Source organism: Phymastichus coffea, unplaced genomic scaffold (genome assembly GCF_024137745.1).
Source record: "Phymastichus coffea isolate CEN01 unplaced genomic scaffold, Cenicafe_Pcof_1.1 PCOF00057, whole genome shotgun sequence".
Classification (NCBI taxonomy): Eukaryota; Metazoa; Arthropoda; class Insecta; order Hymenoptera; family Eulophidae; genus Phymastichus; species Phymastichus coffea.
In genome coordinates, this window is record NW_026706868.1 from 534763 (window position 1) to 555385 (window position 20623).

Consider the following 20623-nt stretch of genomic DNA (forward strand, 5'->3'; position numbering starts at 1 on the left):
GGAAGCATTGAAAATGGTATGTTTATTTTAATTTTCAAAATCTATCATTTTTTTGTTTTCTTAATATCTTTTTTTTGTTTTTTCGTTTGATCGCCACATTGCTGCTTTTTTGTTTGATTAAAAAAAGAAACTAATTTGGCTTTCCCATCGAGCGAGAGTATGAGTATGAAACAAAATTTGTTTGCTTGAAAGTGAAAAATTTTTGTTCGAATTATTTATGCCGATATACACAAGTCACACATTACCATAATCAATGACAAACCAGAGCCCCGAGCCTTTTCTCTTGTCTGTCTCTCTTTCTTAAATTAGAGCCCGTCTACTCTTGTCCGAAGACGACAAAGCGCCTTACGTCATATATTAACAAGAAACGAATCAGTTTTAACGCAAAGTGCACCTTTGATTCTTGTTTGTTTAATATTTTTTTAATTTGAACTAACAAAGTTTTATTCAATTCGTCCGTCAGTCTCTTGTCTTTTTCTCTTTCTTGATTGTTCTCTTTACAAAAGAAAATCACATGATTAAAGTTTAAGATGAATAGAATCAATCTTTTATACGAAAACAAATATCGTTACTTTATTTTCTCTCACAAACACCCGTTGAACCCCATAGCCTGGCCGCTTCCATCCCTTGTTTTGACTGTTCCTTCTGCTCCCAGCCGCCTCCGCCACCCCCTACTGCCCCGAGCCTTTCTCTCTATAGAAAAGTACCAGCATCGTAAACTAATGTGTCCACAATATTAATGGCAGCCGTATCTTTGTTCTTGTTTGTTCCCGGTCCCGGTCTCGCTCGGCTATACGTGCTCTGGTTCGTCATTGTTCTGTGTGTACCTCTACTACTACCTACCTTCACGAACGGATTTGTGCTGGGGGTCCATCCGCCCACGTGGATCACTATCTCCGTCGCAATATTGGTTCGTAACGGCATTTTGCAAAATCTCAAAAACAACACTCACACATTAACTCTCACAATTACTATTTTATTACTATTGCTATTACAACTATACTCACTTTTTGTTTTATTTATCTCTATGATTGATTAAACAATGTTGGTGCTTGGTTCGATTAAACGAAAAAACAAAAAAAAACATTTTGAAAACCGAAACTAAAAAAAACACACGACAATCCGGGAAACGTGAAGGACCGCCTTCTGCGATCCTAGCAATGAGGCTGTCGCACCCGCTGCACACGAGTCTCCTGCCGCCAGGGGTCTGCTACACCTGCGACGTGTGTGGCAAGACCCTATCGACCAAGCTCACGCTCAAGCGGCACAAAGAGCAGCAGCACTACCAGCCGCTCAACAGCGCCGTTTGCGGCCTCTGCCACAAGGTCTTCAGGACCCTCAACAGCCTCAACAATCACAAGAGCATCTACCATCGCAGACAGAAATAGAGCTCGCCCCGTCCGAGCGGCCACCCCCTCAAATTCTAAATAATCCACTCGGACGATGATCAACTTTTTTATTCAGAGAGCTTAAACGCGTCGTTGTAAAAAATATAAACAAACAAATGATAAGAAATCGCACACACACCAATCTTCGGACGAAGCTTCCGTCGGTTGACCATGTAACTCTGTATAGGTCCCACTTTTTAGGAGAGCGAGAGAGAGAGTGAAAGAGCGAGTGACTTTCGCCGCGGACGAGTTGGAAAGATGGCTTTTTAATCGTACACGTACATACACACATGCACGCACACACATACACGCACGTACACACGCATGCATATATGTACGTGCGTGCGCGTGTGTGCGCGGACGAGCGAACGAGTTGGACGAATGTGAGAGAAAGCGTTTTGTTTGCTAGAGCAGAAAATTTATATTTTTTATACTCATTTTAACTGTAGACTTTTATAAACGATACAAATTCGTCGGTCTTTTTTGGTTTTCTTCGCTAAAGGGGCCGCGCGTTGGTGTTTTCGTTACCTTTAGAGGGAATATGAGCGCAATATCGATGCTAGTTGAGCGTTTCGTTGGAAAACTTTTTTTTTTGTTCTTTTCTTTTTAAGTTCTTTCGCGAGCGAGAGGAAATGTTTTTCTTTTTAATTCAAGCGATGAAACTCAACCAAGTGTTCAGCTGCCGAGAGTGGCCTCGATTTCTTTTTCTTCCGGTGAACGCGCGATACACGCATCTGACTCGTCGACGGCGCAAGGGTTGCGCCTGTGCGCCAAAAAAATCGTTTGTATACTTTATTTTCAGGTAATGCTATGCCGAGCCTGTCGAACTTCTCGTTATGGAATAATATATACGCAGTGCTTCCAAATCGGTCGTTATATTAGGCTTCGTTGGAACACAAATGAGCTTTCGAGATATCAAACAGGACTGCAAGCGTTGCCGGCACATGTTTATATAGGATAAAAGCAAAACGATTAAGAAATGATGATAAATAAGGAAAAAAACAGAAAAATACGAAACTGAAGTGGACTGACTGTGTGACAATTGTAGAGCTGAATAAGAATTTTATCGGTTGTTATAGATGCCCGCGTCTAGGCGAATTTATTGCGACGATAAAGGATAAGTTGTTATTTCGATGGGTGTGTACTGTAATAAAGGGGAATGCGATATATTTCCCGTTAAACAAAAAAATAATGGCCAAAATGATAATCGACTGATGATTAAAAAAAAGTTGATACTGAAAGACGAATCAAACTCGCTTTCTACTTTCTTGTTTTTGTTGTGTAAATAATACTTTGCACTCTTCGACGAAACTCTTTTTTGTGCTAAAGTCGTAGAGTGAACGGATTTACTCGCGGATTTATTGAAAGTGGAATTGAGGAAAATGAAAAGATTCTTTGCTTAACTTCTCCGTAACTTGAAAAAGCAAAACGCTCGTGAATCTTTACTAGATTGATGTTGAGCTCTCTGAGTTATTCTCTAAGGAAAAAAAACGCAAAACAAATAACCTAGAGAAGGAAAGAAACCTCTTGTGCGTTGTATACGCCATCGTCCAATTAAGTTTTAGGATAAAATGAAAAATGTTGAATGAAGACTGTAAAAACTTTATTTTGATAACTAAAACTTACGAATTTATAGGAATTTTGAAAAATTGATTAGGAAAAATGAAATAATTACAGGGCTTCGAGATTTCAAAGTAAGGATAGGTCGTTATTACTAAATCTACTATTTATTTATGTTTTTCACGTTTTTAATATTATTTTTATCATTTGTTAATGTCAACATATTTTTAGTGCAAAGTTTTTCAATTTAAATGTGTGAAATTTTAAAAGCAACTTTCTAGCAACGAAAAAAGCATATGACAGGTATCTTTTTAATAATTATAAAAATCGCCAGGAGAAGTTAAAGCATTATCTTTTGATAGAATACTTTTTTCTGGTAATATGTTTGTAGGTTAATATATCCAAAAAATGATCAATTTTCGTATTTTTTGTTTCGTCGAAGTGAGCTGATGGGTCGCGGATGGAATCAGGTTTAATGACAGTTCCACAAACGAAATAATAATAGAAATAGAAAGGGATTGAAAAGTTAAGATATGGTCCACTAAGCACTGACAGAAAAAAACTGTAATTGATTTTAATAGTATCTCGTAATTGCGGCTATTATACAAATAACAGCATATGAATATAGTTGACTCCATATAATATACATACATGCATACTTATATTTTAGTAGGACTTTGATAAACCAGGTAATAAGCCTTCTTGATATTATACGAATGGTAATGAAACAAAATTTTCTTGTTTTCTAAAACATACAAATTATTCATTGAATGATACAATTATAAAAAAATACAAGACCTCATCGGAGTTATGCGCTTTAAAATTAACTGATTATTTTTTTGTTTTTCAAACTTAAAATCAATGTAATTTACGTCGAGAAGGTTTCACGAATAAATGGAAATTCAAAAAAATGAGCTCTAGACAGGTTAGATCTTGTCGCATGAACAAATTCAAAGCTGAAAAACTTATTGAAAGCGTTGATGCGACTTTAGTTATAAACATATATATTTTACATGCAGGCATACTGATACTATTTATACAGAACAAAACAAGTGTAAAACGAAGAAATAACCCAATATAATGAACACTCAATATGAGATTGGCACTTATATGCATCATAACACATATAAATACACATATTTACACATTAACACACATGTTTATAGATAGGCTATGATAGAATAAATTGAATAATATGTTTGATTGAACGCTCCGACTCGCATATATTTTTAAGACCACGCGCAAATGAAAGATGTCAGTTTTCGAGGTGGAAAAAAGTGCGAGGTAGATTTACAAAAAAATTAATGGAAATAATTTTCAACTCTCAATTCATGTATTGTTTTCATTCTTCCCAAACGTCAATGTATCATTATTTTAGGGAATTACAGTTTTCAGTGGAAATTTTGATTTTATTAGAGTACGTACTGAAACCGCAGAGAGTGCAGAGCTTTCCAATAATTTTTTCTGGCGTTTATAACGGTAGTTGAATTCCGCCTAAAGCGTGTTATATATTTTAACTTTAGCGTGGGATTGTAAACAAATTCTTTTTATATATAAAAATATAAAGATATATAAATATATATATATTAAATATATATACACGGAGTTGAGACTGTCGAAATTGTTCGTCTCGTAGAGTTGATCGGCAATGCGTAAGATACCCGTGTGAAAAATGATCGAGTCAAGAGACGAAGGAATAGAAAAAAAAGACAATTTATAGAACTTTTAAAGTAATTCGAATCAGAGGTAAAGAAAAAAGCTTTAAATTACAATTACGAAAAATATAAATTTAATAAAATTTTATAGTAGTCAGTGATGAAGTAACAAAAAGAACTGATATTGATAAAGTATGTAGACGTATACAAGAATAAATAGCGACAGAGTGATGTGAGTAATGAATAGGTAGGAACGGAGGAAAGTATCGAAAAATCGATCATTATGATGTCGTGACTACTGTAAAAATGGCCAAATAACATAATGCGAATTATTTGTCACCTGCACAAACCCGGTTGCTGGGCGGCGTATTATTATTATGAAAATAATAAATTATTAATGAAATTAATATAAATCAAATGAAATATTTAATTGAAAAAAATTTATATGATTACGTAGAAGAGATTTTATATGATTTTAATTTCTTTCTTATTTTAATTTCTTTGAATGCATTACAATTCATTTATATTTTGACGAGATTCTTTTTGTAACCCCTTTTAAATTCACGCGAAAATCGACACGAGCATTTTAATAAATTTGCGTCACAAGAAATTTTTTTAGGGAATTGATACACATTTTCTATTAAATACAGGACATTTAATTGTGTTGTAAAACATGTAGTTACCATTAGATAAACTTTAAGCAAATTTTAAATAAGAATGAAAAATATAATTTTTCATTTTCATTAGCTTAAAATTTGTTAGTTAGCATTTCTTTTAATGTAAAGTGTGTATCAAGCAACATCAAAGAATTTAAAAATACGCGTCAATCTTCTATTGAGCACGTAGGATATTGCCGTTTATCTTTGAAAAAGAAATAATAAAGTTGGCAATACTTCATCGCGATTGGCCTGTGATATGATGCAAAAAAACGCGTTCTTTCGTTCTTAAAATTATTGTTTTTAAAATGTAAACGGAAAGACTGAAAAATCGTCACTTATAAATTATATATTATAAAAAATTCGTGATTGGTTCGTACTTCTATTTCATTTTGCGACTGAATTGGACTGAATCGCCTAAAATTATTTTTATTATATTTGATCGAAGTATACGATTGGACTGATTTTTAAGGATTGACTGATGTTACCAAACTGTTAATGAAAAGTACCTAATGCGTTATTAAAAAAAAGAGTTTCTTTAAAAAGAAAACTATATTATCGAAAAGTGCGAAAAGATGATTTATATGAAACGTAGCGGAGGACTGCGGATTCAATTTTTATTTCGTTTTAAGATTGCAGAGAGAATACGACTCTTTGAAAAGGCCCGACGCAACTGTCCAAATTATTAATTTTAATCGTACATTACTAAAAATGACGTAATAGGAATGCATACTCGTATTACGTAATATACACGACAAAATTATATTTCATTCATTTTTTTTCTTCGCTTCGACTGGTTCCAGCGGATCGTTTTTAATTATTAATCATAGTGCGCGATAGCGAATAGTCGGGGTTGAGTATACGCACATCATACACACTTATAGCTTCATACACACATTATCCATAGTATACTAATAGCAGCTATAGATTAATAACTTGATTGCGCAAACGAAATACGGCACATTTTTCACTATTATTTTTACAATAGCATATGTTAATCGATGTATAATAGGTTCTTTTAACTGCACTTTATACACTCCATAATCCGCGCTGCGCTATATGCACAATCCAGAACAACATAACAATATTTTTAACGTAATTCTGTACCGACTAAGAGTTTATTACTTCAGAAATCGTATAAAATAATAACACGACTGACACCGATAAAAAAGGGAAAAAAATTCTATCTGTATTTTATTTTTGTGATTGATAAGCCGAGAGACTTCTGAAAGATAACTCGCGTATAAAAAAAAAACGAAAACGAATTCACTGAATATTTTGTTAGCACGTCTGCTCGCGAAGGTGAAAATTGTCTTTGTTCAATCCGTATGTAAAAGAAAACCAGTAAATTGCTACGTTGTCTTGCTTAAATATTAATTGTTATCTGCCAAGGTGTTCTGGTTATATTACATATTTATTGATTATTATCATTATTATTATATGATTATTTTATTATGATAATTATTTTTATTATTTTTTGCTGACGTAAGCCATATGTCAAATGCATTTTAATATATTTTCACTTTTATATTCTACAGAAAATGTATACTATTTGGTTTAATAATTTTGCCAAGTGTTTTTCATTTACTTTTATAGTCAGTATCACTCCCATCCCTAATTTCCAGCCCTTCTAGTACACACTAAACTTTAATTTGTAAGAGAGCAGAGAATATCAAAACGACGCAGAAATTCATTCCAGCACGAAGGTAAGTGTGCCAGTAAAACTTTAGTCAGACGTCAGCAACGAAATTCTTGCGACGTTAAAAACATATTTTTAAAGAAATAAATTGTCTCCGTTATCTTGACCTCACGTAGACTGTTTCAACACATCCTTCGGTTTGATTTTTCTTTTTATTACTTCTTGACACAACCTCGTAGCGTTAAGTGCAAGAGCGCATATATATACGAATATCTAAATGAGATTTTTGCGGTAAAGCTTTCCGTAGCACGTAATTTTTTTTCAAATTTAATTCAAGCTTCAAGAAAGTTCATACACTACTGAAATTTTTGAGGAAGAAGAAGAGGAGAAAAAAAAAGATGCAAACGGAAAGTCTAAACGCTTTGATCTCGCTCGAAGTGCATGCTTTAAATGTTTTTTTCCGAATGCTCTATGTGTCTTTTCTACGTTGGCTTACATCACGCCTCAACGAACATCGTGTGCAATGTCTTTATTTGATGATTTCATGTTTCACGCGATATATATATATATATTTTTTTTTTGTTTTTCTTGTGCATAATATACTTTATATATGATTTGTCCTTTCTATTGGGTCAGTTTTGCTTTGCAGAGCAAAGTAGAAGGGCCAACATGTGGATGTGTTTCATTTTCTTTTGTCGTCTCGCTCGTTCCTTTTCTTTTTTATCTTTTTTTTTATATTTTATTTTATCCCCCTCCCAAATATACAAATAAGAACGCACTCCCGCCATATTCACACACACACGTAAAACCCTTAGTCCCTGTCTCCCTAGAACTGTTCTTTTCGGTATTATTCTTTATCTCGCATTCTTTTTCTCTCACTCTCGTCACGCAAACCAATCCCATCATCAAGCGACCAGCAGCAGCGAGAAGCAGCCAGCAACTCGGCCCCCATTTACACACTCTCATTGTGCGCGCTGTATAAAGCGCAACGCAAGCGCGCAGTTTCTTTCCCGCCCGAAGTTTAATGAGACACGACTCGAGAAATTGGATAAAGAGCAATTTTCTCAAAGAGAATGAATGAGCGAATCCAGCCGCGCGCTCACGGTGTCGAGAGGTGAAAAGTCGAGACCCCTGAGAAGAAGAAAAGACTTACCCGCGCACCACCGACGTCTTATAAAAATTTTTTTTCGCCTCCTTCTCGCGCGCCAAGAAGATAAAATGAAAAAAAAAAAGAAAAAAGCAGCAGCAGCAGCAGCAGCAGAGAGAGAGAGAGAGAGAGAGAGAGAGAGAGAGAGAGAGAGAGAGAGAGAGAGAGAGAGAGAGAGAGAGAGAGAAAAGAAATAAAGAAGCCTCGCTGAACGAACGACATTATCTATTCAAGTTCTTTAAGTGCACCGGCGATATTCTAAGTTCTTCCTTGACACTTCTTTTCCCTTTATCGCCTCTCGGCGTCTCGCCGTCCTCTTCCAACTCCCCGCCTCCTCCGTCTTTTTAATTAACGACGCTGGAAATGAGACGTTGCACCTTATTGACGTTTGATTCGTCTGAAAGACCGCGACATTTCTCCTTCCTTGCGCGAAATAAAACGCTCCTTTTTCCCAGAGAGAAGCCTCCCTCTTTTCTTTCTCTTTAGCCCATTGATTCGCGCGATTCTGGCGCGCGCATTGACAATGTCCGTTCTTTCTTTTCCCAAGAACTGCTCGTTCATTTGCGCGAGAGCGAGATTCATCGTAAGAGTTTTATTGAGAAGAAAGGAGGCGCGCTGAGAATTTTTATTTATTTTTTTCGGGGTGCATATGCACTACTTTTATGTCCGAGTTACATTCAGTCTTCTCTTGTCGCAGTTTCTTTATCTGCAGTACCCCGGCTGCAATTCCAATTCAATTTCCGACGAATCAAAAGAAGGGCGATCACGAAGAAGCGAGAAGCGGGGGCGGGGAAGCAACGAATGCACCATACTGTTATACCTACTCGGATTTTTCATTCGCCTCGTTCGACCGAAACTCCCCAATTTTAATGCCCATTCAAATGTGAATGAGCAGCCATTTCTTTCTTGTTGGCTTATTACTATGTGATTTCTTGTGGCTGCTCTGGTCTCTCAACGAACTTCTGATTGAAATGTTGAATGCTAAAAGAAATTAGAGATAAATATGAGGAACTCGATACTTCAGGTTACAGAGACAAGCAAAAAGAACACTGATTGTTAGTAGTTGTACGGCGTGTCCGAGTCTCCGGCGGAATAGAATGTGTGAAAAAAGTAACGTAATGATTTACGTTGCTTTTTGTAGCGAGAGCTTTTCCAAACTAGAGATGTGAAAGAAATTGAGAGCGAGGGCGCGTGAGAGATGGAGACACGCTCGTACGTGGATATAGTTGTAAGAGAATCGGCGACAAGTTGGAAAAGAAAGAAAGATAGAAAGCGAATTGGAGGGATTTAGGCATGGCGGATGGATGAGCGATGGATTGTTGTTGTTTCAGTGTTGGCCTCGATGCCCGGCCTGACGCTGAACTCGCTGAACGCACCCACGACGAAGAAGCTGTTCACCTGCCAGTTGTGCGGCAAGGTGCTGTGCAGCAAGGCGAGCCTCAAGCGGCACGTGGCTGACAAGCACGCCGAGCGCCAGGAGGAGTACCGATGCGTCATCTGCGAGCGGGTCTACTGCTCCCGTAACTCCCTGATGACCCATATCTATACCTATCATAAGAGCCGGCCCGGCGACATTGACATTAAGTTCTTTTGAAGGTTTAGATAAGGTAGGGCCGTCAAAACCAAGCACCACAATCTCTCTCTTACTCTCTCTTCAAACTTTTTCTTAAATCGCCACTTTTCTCAACGACTCGCTAATTTCATTTTTTCTGTCGGACTAACTTATTATACTGATTATTATGCTAACCCTACGTGGTTAATCCATCGAAGCTGCCTCGGTCTCCAACTTACTAACACTTATTTTTTCACGAACCTCTTACCTTTTCCGCCTGGTTTTCTTTGTTTGGTTTGTTTTTTTTTTTCACTTGAGTTTCTTGGTTTTTTTTGTTATTAATATTTTCTGTCAATTAACGTTTTGGTTTTTCGAATTGTTGCATGTGGCGCCTAGTTCTTAACTCTTTTCTTATACTTTCTCAACCCCAACTGCTAAAAATGTTCAGTGACGTGAATCATTTGTATCTAATTTCGCGAATACCTTGCACTAGGCGAATGAATGTATTTGCAAAATATGAATGGATTTAAAAGATACCGATGATACTCTTTTTTACTATTTTGTCGCTAAAATCAAAGTATTTGTAGAAAATACAAACTCCATACTCTGTACAAATGTTAACTTCTACGCAATGAATTTCTTCTTGTAGAAGAGATTTACTTTCAAGTTTAATGGGCTTGATGTAAATCTGATATTGGGAAACATTATAAAAATCCGTTTGAGATTAGAATTTTAACAGTGCGCAAACTCTTCTCTTTTTCCGTTTTTTATAGTTTTACGATTCCCTGCTCTATCCCTTCCATCCACTATATTTGCTTACATATTTGATATTTATTTTGCGTGCGGCTCTATGTTTGCTTTTGTGATGTTACTTTTTTTTGTTGCGTTTGCTTTGAGTGTTTGCTGTTGTATGCATGCTGAGCATTCGCGTGACGTACATTTTCACGGAGATGTTTTTTGGTCGAAAAATTGAAAATTCATTGTCTCGACAAACTATTTTATTCGACTAGTCACGTGATTTTACTAGAAATCTAAAGGGAAAAAGTACGTGAACTACTTTTTAATGCATGTTCTTTTGTTAAATTTACTTTACCGATACCCAACCAATATTGATTTTCCACTAACCCCATTTTCTATAAAGTTTACTATTAAACTTTTTTAGCCTAATAATTAAGAGTTAGGTCGAGGCTACTTCGATGGTACTTTATCGAAATATGGCAATTAATAATGATGCAAATTACATTTGTACGCTAATTATTCTATTTTTGAATGAAAACTCGTTGAAATGTCGAGTATTCTAAGAGACGATATTTTATAGAAACACGGATTTCATTTCAGCGAATTTTCGAGCCATTAATAAGAGCTAACAAAAATGTCAAGATAATTACTAATAAAATTGACATGGTATTCTTCATTCCAAGTGTATAAATAAAGCCACAAATGTCAATAGATATATTCCGGAGAAATGGCAAGAGGAGAAAGAAATGTATTGAGAATGAAAGAAATAACGATAAATCAATGGCTAACACGCATGCAGGGTGAAGCAAACCGCATTGGCTTGAGAAGGCTGGGCGAATGTCGATGAAAAAGAAAATAGTTGGAAACATTGCGCGTGAACGTACGTTTTGCTGTTATTTTTTGTAGGCACAGGCAGCAACGGCATGCAGCAGCAGCAGCAGCAGCAGCAGCAGTCGCAGTCGCAGTCTCAGCAGCAGCAGCAGCAGCAGCAGCAGCAGCAGCATCAGTCAACAGGTCCATTAGCCGTGTATCGGATGCCTCCACCGACAGCCGGTGGCATAAATGAGCCTCAGGAGTGCCCCTACTGCCGACGCACCTTCTCATGCTATTACTCGCTGAAACGTCACTTTCAGGACAAGCATGAGCAGTCGGACACGCTGTACGTTTGCGAGTTTTGCAATCGCCGCTACCGAACCAAGAACTCTCTGACCACTCATAAAAGTCTGCAACATCGTGGCTCCAGTGGTATGCTCAAGCGTCTCCTGAAGACCAGCGCGATCAAGAACGTCCTTAGCCATCACCACCACCATCATCAGCAACAGCAGCATCATCAGCAGCAACAGCAGCCGCAGCAGCACCACCCGACGATTCCCCAATGAGAGCTACAACTGACATACTGCTACCGGCGCTCCTGCGCTTTTAAACCGCCGCCGCAGCCACCTCTTCGCTACTGTCATCCTAGCGTCGAAAATGCCAAATGCTCGCTGCCAGTCTAGTTCTCGGTCTGGCGCATGAGGCTATCCAAAGACCACGACGATGACACTTTTATTCGCAAGAGGCGACACGACTGACATATGTACGCACAATCTTTTGGCATTTTAACTCTTTATCTCCTCCTTCTATCACTTCTTCTACTAGTACCGTTGCTATCATTTCTTTTTCTCTGACTTCATCTCAAGCTTCAGCGATCTCTTTGGGAGATGATTGTCAATTAATTGTGCGCTCGTATCGCTCGCTGTGCAACTTTTTCACTTACATTTCGTGTGTGCAAGTCTTGCAGAGTGCAGCGTGAGACATGTGTGTGTGCGCGCGTGTGTGTGCGTGTTGATGTTATACGTACATTATGTAGGTAGATACGATTCTGGATTTTATTCACAACTCGTAAATCTCTCGTACGATCCTTAAAAATAAAGGCATTTTTGCTTTTATATCGTCGATGTACGTACGTATACATTAAACTTACCCTTTGCGGAGAAGGGATGTTTTGATTCCCCGAGTGTGATCATCGTTCTATGATGGAATCCTGACGTGCTCAACAAAAATGAAACGCTCAATCGTGGTGTACAGATTTTGAAACAGAACAGGAAGGGGGGTAAGGACTCGGCGATCGTTTAGCCAAGAGGGAAGGAGATGGCAAGCGCGCGAGATTTGTACAGTGGACAGAGGTAATCGAGTGTGTAGAAATTACGGATTCTCCCGAGATTTAATTATAAAAATAAGAGAGAGATGAGTTGTATAGGTCCATCGCGAGCGCGAATTGCAAACTATATTTTTAACTTTTTAAATGCTAATATTTTGAATCGTGTATATAAACAATATATATACATATACATTTACATAGACATATATATTCATACGATATTAACGAAAAAAATTAATAATAAAGTAAATAAATAAATAACAATACGAAAAAAAATATTCACTCGTTCTGATTTTACGAGTTGAAACGAAAAAAAAAAAAGAATAGAAATGAGCGGCACGCGTATACGATGGATATGCGATTCAAACAAATGCCTCTTCAGATTCTTTCGGCGCGCGTCTCTATCTATATAGACCGTTTTTTTTTCTCCTTCCGTTCTTGAAGCCCCTTGCTCTGCGCCCTCAATTGGCAAACTGTGCAATATTACATTTGTAAGACTTTTAATACTGAGCGCGGAGACGGCTAAATTGATGGTTGGCCCATTCTTAAAGTGATAGAATATGCCGATTTTGGGGAAAAAAAATTGGTGCTCCAGGACGATATAACGCGTGTATATGCTATCATTTTGAAAACGAAAAGTGATGTCTCGATAAGAAGCGTGATATTATTGCGAGAGGAAATACTTACATTTTTCGGACGAAAACTATATCTATATATTTTTCTATACAACAGAACTAGAAATTATTGGCGCATTCAAACTTGAAGTTGCATTTGTTGCTTCAAAATCGTCATGATATCCATCGAAATTGTCAACCGCACAAAGGAACGAGTTTTAAAAAAACTATACTAATAATGCCATTTATATACATAAAAACACAATTAAGTACAAATTTCTAAGAAGGAGAGCATCATGTCTGCCAAGAGTAGTTCGGTTCTATTTAGCTAAAGATAAAATTTAGAATTAAATTCAGACGAGTCTTTGATAGCATGTGGGGAGGGAATTTAAAAATATCCTCGAGATGATTGCACAATGTATACCGAATGAAAATTATACGATTTTTATACTTTAATCTCGAAGGTCAAACCGGGAAACAAAGTTTGCTAAGTTTGTTTGTACATTCTTTGGGATCCTGAGAAAAAGAAACTTAAAAGTGACGTTAGTTTTGAACGTCTCGGTAATAAGTAAGATTAACGGGAAATTGGCACACTGTTCGGGCAAGATGTGGGACTTTTTCAAAATTGAAAGAATTTCGAGTAAAGAGAAAATTTATCGTTCGTTTTGAACCCTGCAAAACGAGAATCGTCGAAAAAAAGCTATAGCGCTAGTGAAATTGAACCTAGTCATTTTTGGAAATTTGTATTTCTGTGATAAAAGAAAAAAACATGTGGCAAAAGAAATCAGGGATGAAAAAGAATGTTCCACATGATTGCTGAAACGAACGTGTGCTCGGCTTAACGTAAAAAAGGATAATCTAAAGAAAAAAAATGAAAATTGGCTATTAAAATTAATGTGAAATTCTGTGATGTTCTTTCGTTTTAATATTAGGTAATGAAAGTGAAGCGCTAAAAGATTATCGAAAAATTGTATACGGATTTAAATTCAATGTTTAGTAATGTACATGTGAAATTGTAAAGAACGTATGACTACGAGATACAAAGAATATCTTCCAAAAGTTAAGAATTTTTTAAAATGGAAATGCGAGTAGGAGAGAACTGGAAGTCATCATTGCCGAGCAACAAAGCGCAAATTGATTTGTTATCAAATTTGTTTATATTATTATATTAGGATAATTTTGCGAGTAGGCATAGAAAAAAAATTCAAAAAAAATTTAAAGAAAAATGCGTATATACGATGCCAAAGGCCAAATGACTGCTCGTTGATAAATAAATATATAGAAGATTAATTCTTTTTGTGCTTTTTCGAAAACGAAACCAAAGTTCTAAAAGACGTTTTCTATTATATGCGCTGTTGTATCTTGCTCGACAGTGGTGACTATTCTCTCGTTCTATAGTTAATTCGTAATCATATCTCTCCAGGGTATACACTTGCTCTTTGTCAATAATAGAATGTCTTAGAAGATAAAGGGAGTCATCAATGGCGGACGATTGCTTAAATTTTTAATGGAAAGAAAAGAATTTTTCGAACGACGTGCCAAGTATTTTACTTTCGAAATTGCAGTAATATACCGTAAAACGAGGTTGTATAATAATTATAGTAGAGTATGTCAATGAGGCAGGAAATATGTTGCGTAATTTTTAGAATCACCGGGAAAACTAACAATCGTTCATCCAGCGTACCGACTGTCGTTGATAGAGTCGTTGGGTTAAACAAGAATTATTTTACAAGACTTTTAGTTACAGTTAGAATAAATAAAAAAATTTATACTAATATTTCAACGTATATAACAGCAAGTAAATCAGTCAAATTAAATTATGACACAATTCTAAATATCACTGTTCAATCGTCAAATTCTTTCTAGCCTCATTCAACAATTTACATAATTAATTTGGGCCCTCAACTGTTCTAAACATTTCAGTAGTTATTCACATCATCATGTAACTCTACGATTTGTTTGTACATATAACGTGTCGAATAAATATACTTTTTATGTATGTCATATATCAAAGGCTGGTTACCGGTTGGGAAGATACTTATAACTTTTGCATTTGAAAGTCCAAGTAATTTTACCACTAAAAAGAAGAAGGAAGAAAATATTTGAGAGTTTTTATCATTAATATATGTAACAATATGAAAGCCTCAAAACCGATGCTTTAAAGGGAAAGTCTGATGAAAATATTTTTTTCTAATTAAAACACTCCGCTCGTTTCTTTCCGACTACAACTTTGTAAATTTTTTAATGGGACTAGTTTTGCGCCAATATTAATTTCTGTGCCATTCAGATAAAAAACATAATAACTTTTTTATTTCGACAATAGTACATTGACTTGAAATATGTTTTTAAAATTTTTATCATATTTTAGCATAAAAATGTCCACAGCTTTTTAATAATAGTTATCGCGTAATTTTGACTTCTTTATAGCTGTTTTCGATCAAGCAATTGCAGTTTGGAGTTTTCTAGTGCTGTGACAAAAACATTTTAGATAATTATTCGGAAAGGCTGATTTTAATAATTAATTAACATAAACCGATTATTAAGAAACTATTGGAAAAAATTTATTTGTAACCTTATCTGTTTTAAATTTTTTAATTCCTAACTTTAAAAGGGAATCGACTGATTAGACTGTTTTTGATTGGTTTAAAGGTTTTTCTTGTTGATGTGATATTGACGTACCAAAGAGCATCGGAAAATCGTTTATCTTCTCGAGTTTACGTCACGTGTGGCTTGTTATTTAGAGAAAATTTATAGCATTAAATCTTCACAATTGAAGTCAAAAAGTCATTAAATAAGTCAAATTTTGTTATTTGAAAAATTATTTTTGGATTTTGCATAGTTTATTTTTAGAACTTATTTATGACGAGCCACACAAATTTGAGAACATAATGAATGTATTATTTCATGAAATAATTGCTCTTTCTGTTTGAATTGTATTTTTCGACTTAAAAAAATAAAACGCAAAAAATTTATTAATTTGGTGTGCTGGGAAAACACAGACATGCGTAATTGAAGCAACATATATATGCTGGCGTTTGATTCGAAAAGTTAAGGGACTGTAAGTATAAGGAAAAAAGAAAAATTTTTGAAGATAGAAAGAAAGACTACTTAGATTTATTTTTATTGTCTTCAAAAAGACTTTAATATTTATATTGTGCCATATATAATATTAACGAACCTTAAGTATAAATTAATTGTTATAAAAATTTTTGAATCTATCAGAAGGGAAAATTGCAAAAAGCGTAAGTGTGGCGGTAAAAAGTTGAGAAAACATGTAATTCACATAAATGAAACTCAAAGTAAACAGCAGATAGCATCCGTAGTTTTTATTCAATAATTAAAGATTTGTAGAATTTAAGCAATCGTAACAAAAATTAAAATTAATAAAATCACAGTAATGAAGAAAACAAGTATGTATAGATTAAAATATTTCTAATCAGCGTCGCATTTTTCATGGTACTAACAAAGTTTCATATCATCATTCAACTTACTGTCAATAAACACGGCGGAGCGATTTTCCGCAACGCCGATACTTTTATCTGGATGAATGGACCAAAGTTAGCTGTTGTTCAAGCTATCACGACTTTTAGCCGAATGTAGATACATGTCTTTCTTGATTGACTCTATCAATCGAACATTTTTACAACCGTACGTGTTGAAAAAAAATTATTTTCCTTTTGTTGGACTTTATCTTTAAACGAGTAGTGTTTATTCTTTTAAAGAATTTTATTAAAACTTCTTGAGAAATATTATTTGATTCAACACCTATTGTGAGTAAGCCGCTATTAAACATGGCCAATGGTACATTTCTACACATAGTATACAAGATTATTTTTTTTGTTCTGTGAAAATTATTCACTCGTTTGTAAGTACGAATAAACTTCTGCTTAAGCGACTAGCGTTATAAATATTTCTGTATTTCAAAGTACTGAAAAAGAAATAACGGGAAAAGTTGCCACGTGATTGTAAAAATATCAATAGTTAATAAAGAGTCCTAAAATAGATACAGCTGACTTTATGATATAATTACACAAATAGTAACTATATAGTTTGTACACATATCGCGCGATTTAACGGTATGCATTTTGTTACTTCTTGTTCATTATTTTCATTGCTTGTGTATTATGAAATATCATACGGAAAAGGATCAATACAAATGAGCTCTGTGTACTTTTCTGACAATCTGCTTAGTTTGTATATTATTATCTTTATACGTGTAGTCGCAACAGCATATATTTTTTTTCTCATGTAACGTTCTTTAATTCATTAAACGCCCACAGCTGTACTCCATCGTCTTTCATCATGAACATCATCGTGTTGTGATACATTTTTGTATGATAAACTAAGTCGATGGCACGTTATGTTAACTCTCCATGTAAATACGTACATATCTACATTGCGTATAGTATGTATAAGTTTATATTTTCTAAAACATGTCTTTTGATTATTGATAATATTATGCTATTTTCCAATTATTACGCATGTTCTTAGAGTGATTGTTGAAAATGTTCAGTAAAACATTTAATGTAATCTATTTTACTGTCACTATTATAATCTTCATTGTCATTACGTTACTATTACAAATATCATTATTATTATTATTATTATTACTAATATCAATGTAAAATCGCAAGTATGGTATCAGTTATAATCATTTTCCAACGATAGTTTTTCTTATTATTCTATTTCTGCAAAAGTGTTTTTTTCAATATATAATTGTTTTTAAACAAGCTTTGAAAACATGTTGTTACGCACATAGTTATACAGAAGTAGAAGATTCACGATAAATGAGGCAATGTTTATGTTAAAGATAAGCAGAATAAATATTCGTATTCTAATGTGTTAACGGAAAAACGTGCTTCTTATGAGTTATTATTAGCAGAGTTGCGACAATCTTTGGCAGCTTCTGATTTCATTGATTTGTGTTTTTTTTTATTAATCTTTTACCCACATGCAGTTAGATGCGATCACGATTTTGTCTTAACAATATCAAGTAATGTGTAAGTATACACATTTTTTCACTTCATTAAAATCAGAGATTTAATACAATAAAAGTAAAAGAAATAGAGCATGCAAAAGTGTCGATCAAGCATTTGATAAGGCGAAAATGAAAACGCACAAATGACTACGATCGATTGTAATAGAATAAAATTCTGAATCTCTTTGATAGATCAAAATTTATAATTTTCAAATTTAAAATCATGAAAGTAAAATATGATACTAAACAAATTATTTTTTGTGTGCAAAAACTCAATTTCGAATTAACATGTATAACATGCGCTAACTGTCTTTACATACAAAAAATGTTAGAAATTTACGTTTAAAAGTAGATCACGGTTCGATTAATTTAATAAGTAACAAAGTGCAACACGCTGCCTTGCTGAACAGTACAAGTACAAAACGAATACAAATACATAAAAAACATGTCTTCGATTTAATGAAGGGAAAGGATTCTGGTAATTAAGATAAGTAAGAAAATTGTTAACTGTAAGGAAATCATAACGGAATAGCAGAAAAAGTTATACGACATTAACGAAATGAAGAGAACTCACCGTATACATTTACGTCGCTGCCCGTCACTTTGTAAAAATAAAAAAACATAAATGCGCAGTAATAAATAAAAGATCGATAAGCGACATCGCGCATTCGTATTAAATACCTCAATGATTGCCGCAACCCTCGGGAGCGCCGTACGTAACAGCGATTCTTGATCTGCTATATCGAACGTCAGTTTAGTCTGTAAACAAACGGATTGTACTCCGTCTTTTCAAGAAAAAATGTATGTCTCGTCCAAGCTCTATGAGAGTTTCGTACCTGCGGTTTCATATAACACTGCCACAATAAATTTTATAAAAAGTCTTGTACGTCGTGATGATGAAAATCTATAATAATAACTGACGCTTTCGGCAAATTTATGATCCATTGAAATGTAAACTATTCAGGATCAATTAATATATAAGAAGCGAAGCCAATTGATTTAAAAATAATAATGGACTTGTAAAAACTCTCACGATTCTAATCAAGATGTATGATATTCGTAAAAATAACTTATACAGAATTAAATGTTCTCATAGTACTATCATGTAATTAACTAACGTATCAAAAAATAAAAAAAAATATCCAACTTGTAATGAATACGCACAAAAGGTAGGACTTACAGTTTAAAAAGGCTTACGCTTCGCAACTACGACTCCTGTATTTGGAATTACGGCGCACCCGAGACACATTAAGGCATATTCTTTTTTAAGCTACAATAGTTGTACTTACGTCCCGTATTTTATCAGTAATAATGTCTGGACATTTTACGAGTTTCTCGTTTGCCTGACTCTGTTGGCAAACATTTTTAATCTAAGTAGAGACATGACGGATTCATTAAATTTATCCTAGTTATTGTAATCTATGCAACATCTTTCAATTATTTAGATTGTGTTAGTTAATATGTAGACATACTTTTCTGTTGAGCCATAACATAGCCTTGCAAACGAGACTCGTTTCATCACAACAGTCGCCATATTATATTTTACAGAATATTTATGTATACATATATATTGTTTCGTTATCGCAAATGATACTGATGCAGTGACTGTGTAATATCATATTATAAGAATTAAATGTGTGCATATCCAACATTTTACAGATTTTTTTTCTACTTTGTTGAACAATCAGCTTTTACAAGAACTGTTGTAAAGCGAAAGTATCAATTTATTTATATTACAAATGTGAATTCACGTAGTTTTGGTTTCCATTGAAGGCTGATCCCATCGTTATAAAATTACATCAATAATAGCAAATTATAAAAACGGCGTTATTTTTAGTGTTCATGTTCTGTAACGTGGAGATTTTCATTCAGTTTACTATTTTGAGATAGAATATGCAACAATTTATCGAACTTACTATGTAACCGAGCATTCCAAGTAAACAAGAAAAAAGCAAGAAACGATGAAGGTTTGAAAATGACTTTCATGAACGTAGGTAGACATGTGGGTGAAATGGAGAGAAAGGGAGAGAACGAAAGAGTGAGAGATTAAAGCTTGAACGACAAGGTTCTAGCGCTACAATCTTAAGTGACGTGTGTCGCATCTTTTTAGGCTATTAACATTATAATTAAACGATATTAAGATTAATTAATATATGATTATCTATTAATGGATAAGTGTTTATTCGCATTTTAATATAAGGAATTATTATTATAAAAAATTCAATAATAGTTGTTGGTGTAATATTATGAAATAAATCTTTAACGAGAAAAGTTTTTTTTTAACCTTTACATGACCTTTGCAGGGTAAAATAAGATATTGTACAAAATTTTACTATTAAAATTATTAATTAGCCGCACTAGCCGAATAAAAAATAAAAAATTTTAAATTCGTCAGTACATCATGGTTAACTAGCTTCTTACTTGCCTTTTCTTTCTCAACTGTTTAAAGTGATGAAAATATTGTCCATATAATATTGTTTAGTTTCAATCACTATTACAACAATCTATATATTAAATAAATACGATACTATCACGGGTTTTAACCAAGACGTGATA

At 34.5% G+C, this 20623-nt stretch overlaps 1 protein-coding gene across 9 annotated transcripts in view; it reads left to right on the top strand.

Moving 5' to 3' along the window:
* Positions 1 to 20448, top strand: part of LOC131666218 (broad-complex core protein) — a 51235-nt gene extending 30787 nt beyond the window's left edge. For 2 of the 9 annotated variants that reach the window (XM_058938682.1, XM_058938683.1), the window contains exons 6-7: positions 9377 to 9652; positions 11242 to 11369. In XM_058938682.1, coding sequence (XP_058794665.1) covers positions 9377 to 9639 — 263 coding nt within the window. In that variant the 3' untranslated portion in view covers positions 9640 to 9652; positions 11242 to 11369. Of the gene's footprint in view, positions 1 to 1137; positions 3208 to 9376; positions 9653 to 11241 lie in introns of those variants that run through there. The other 7 variants (XM_058938676.1, XM_058938678.1, XM_058938684.1 and 4 more) reach the window with 4 other exon arrangements.
* Positions 20449 to 20623: the final 175 nt, after the last annotated feature.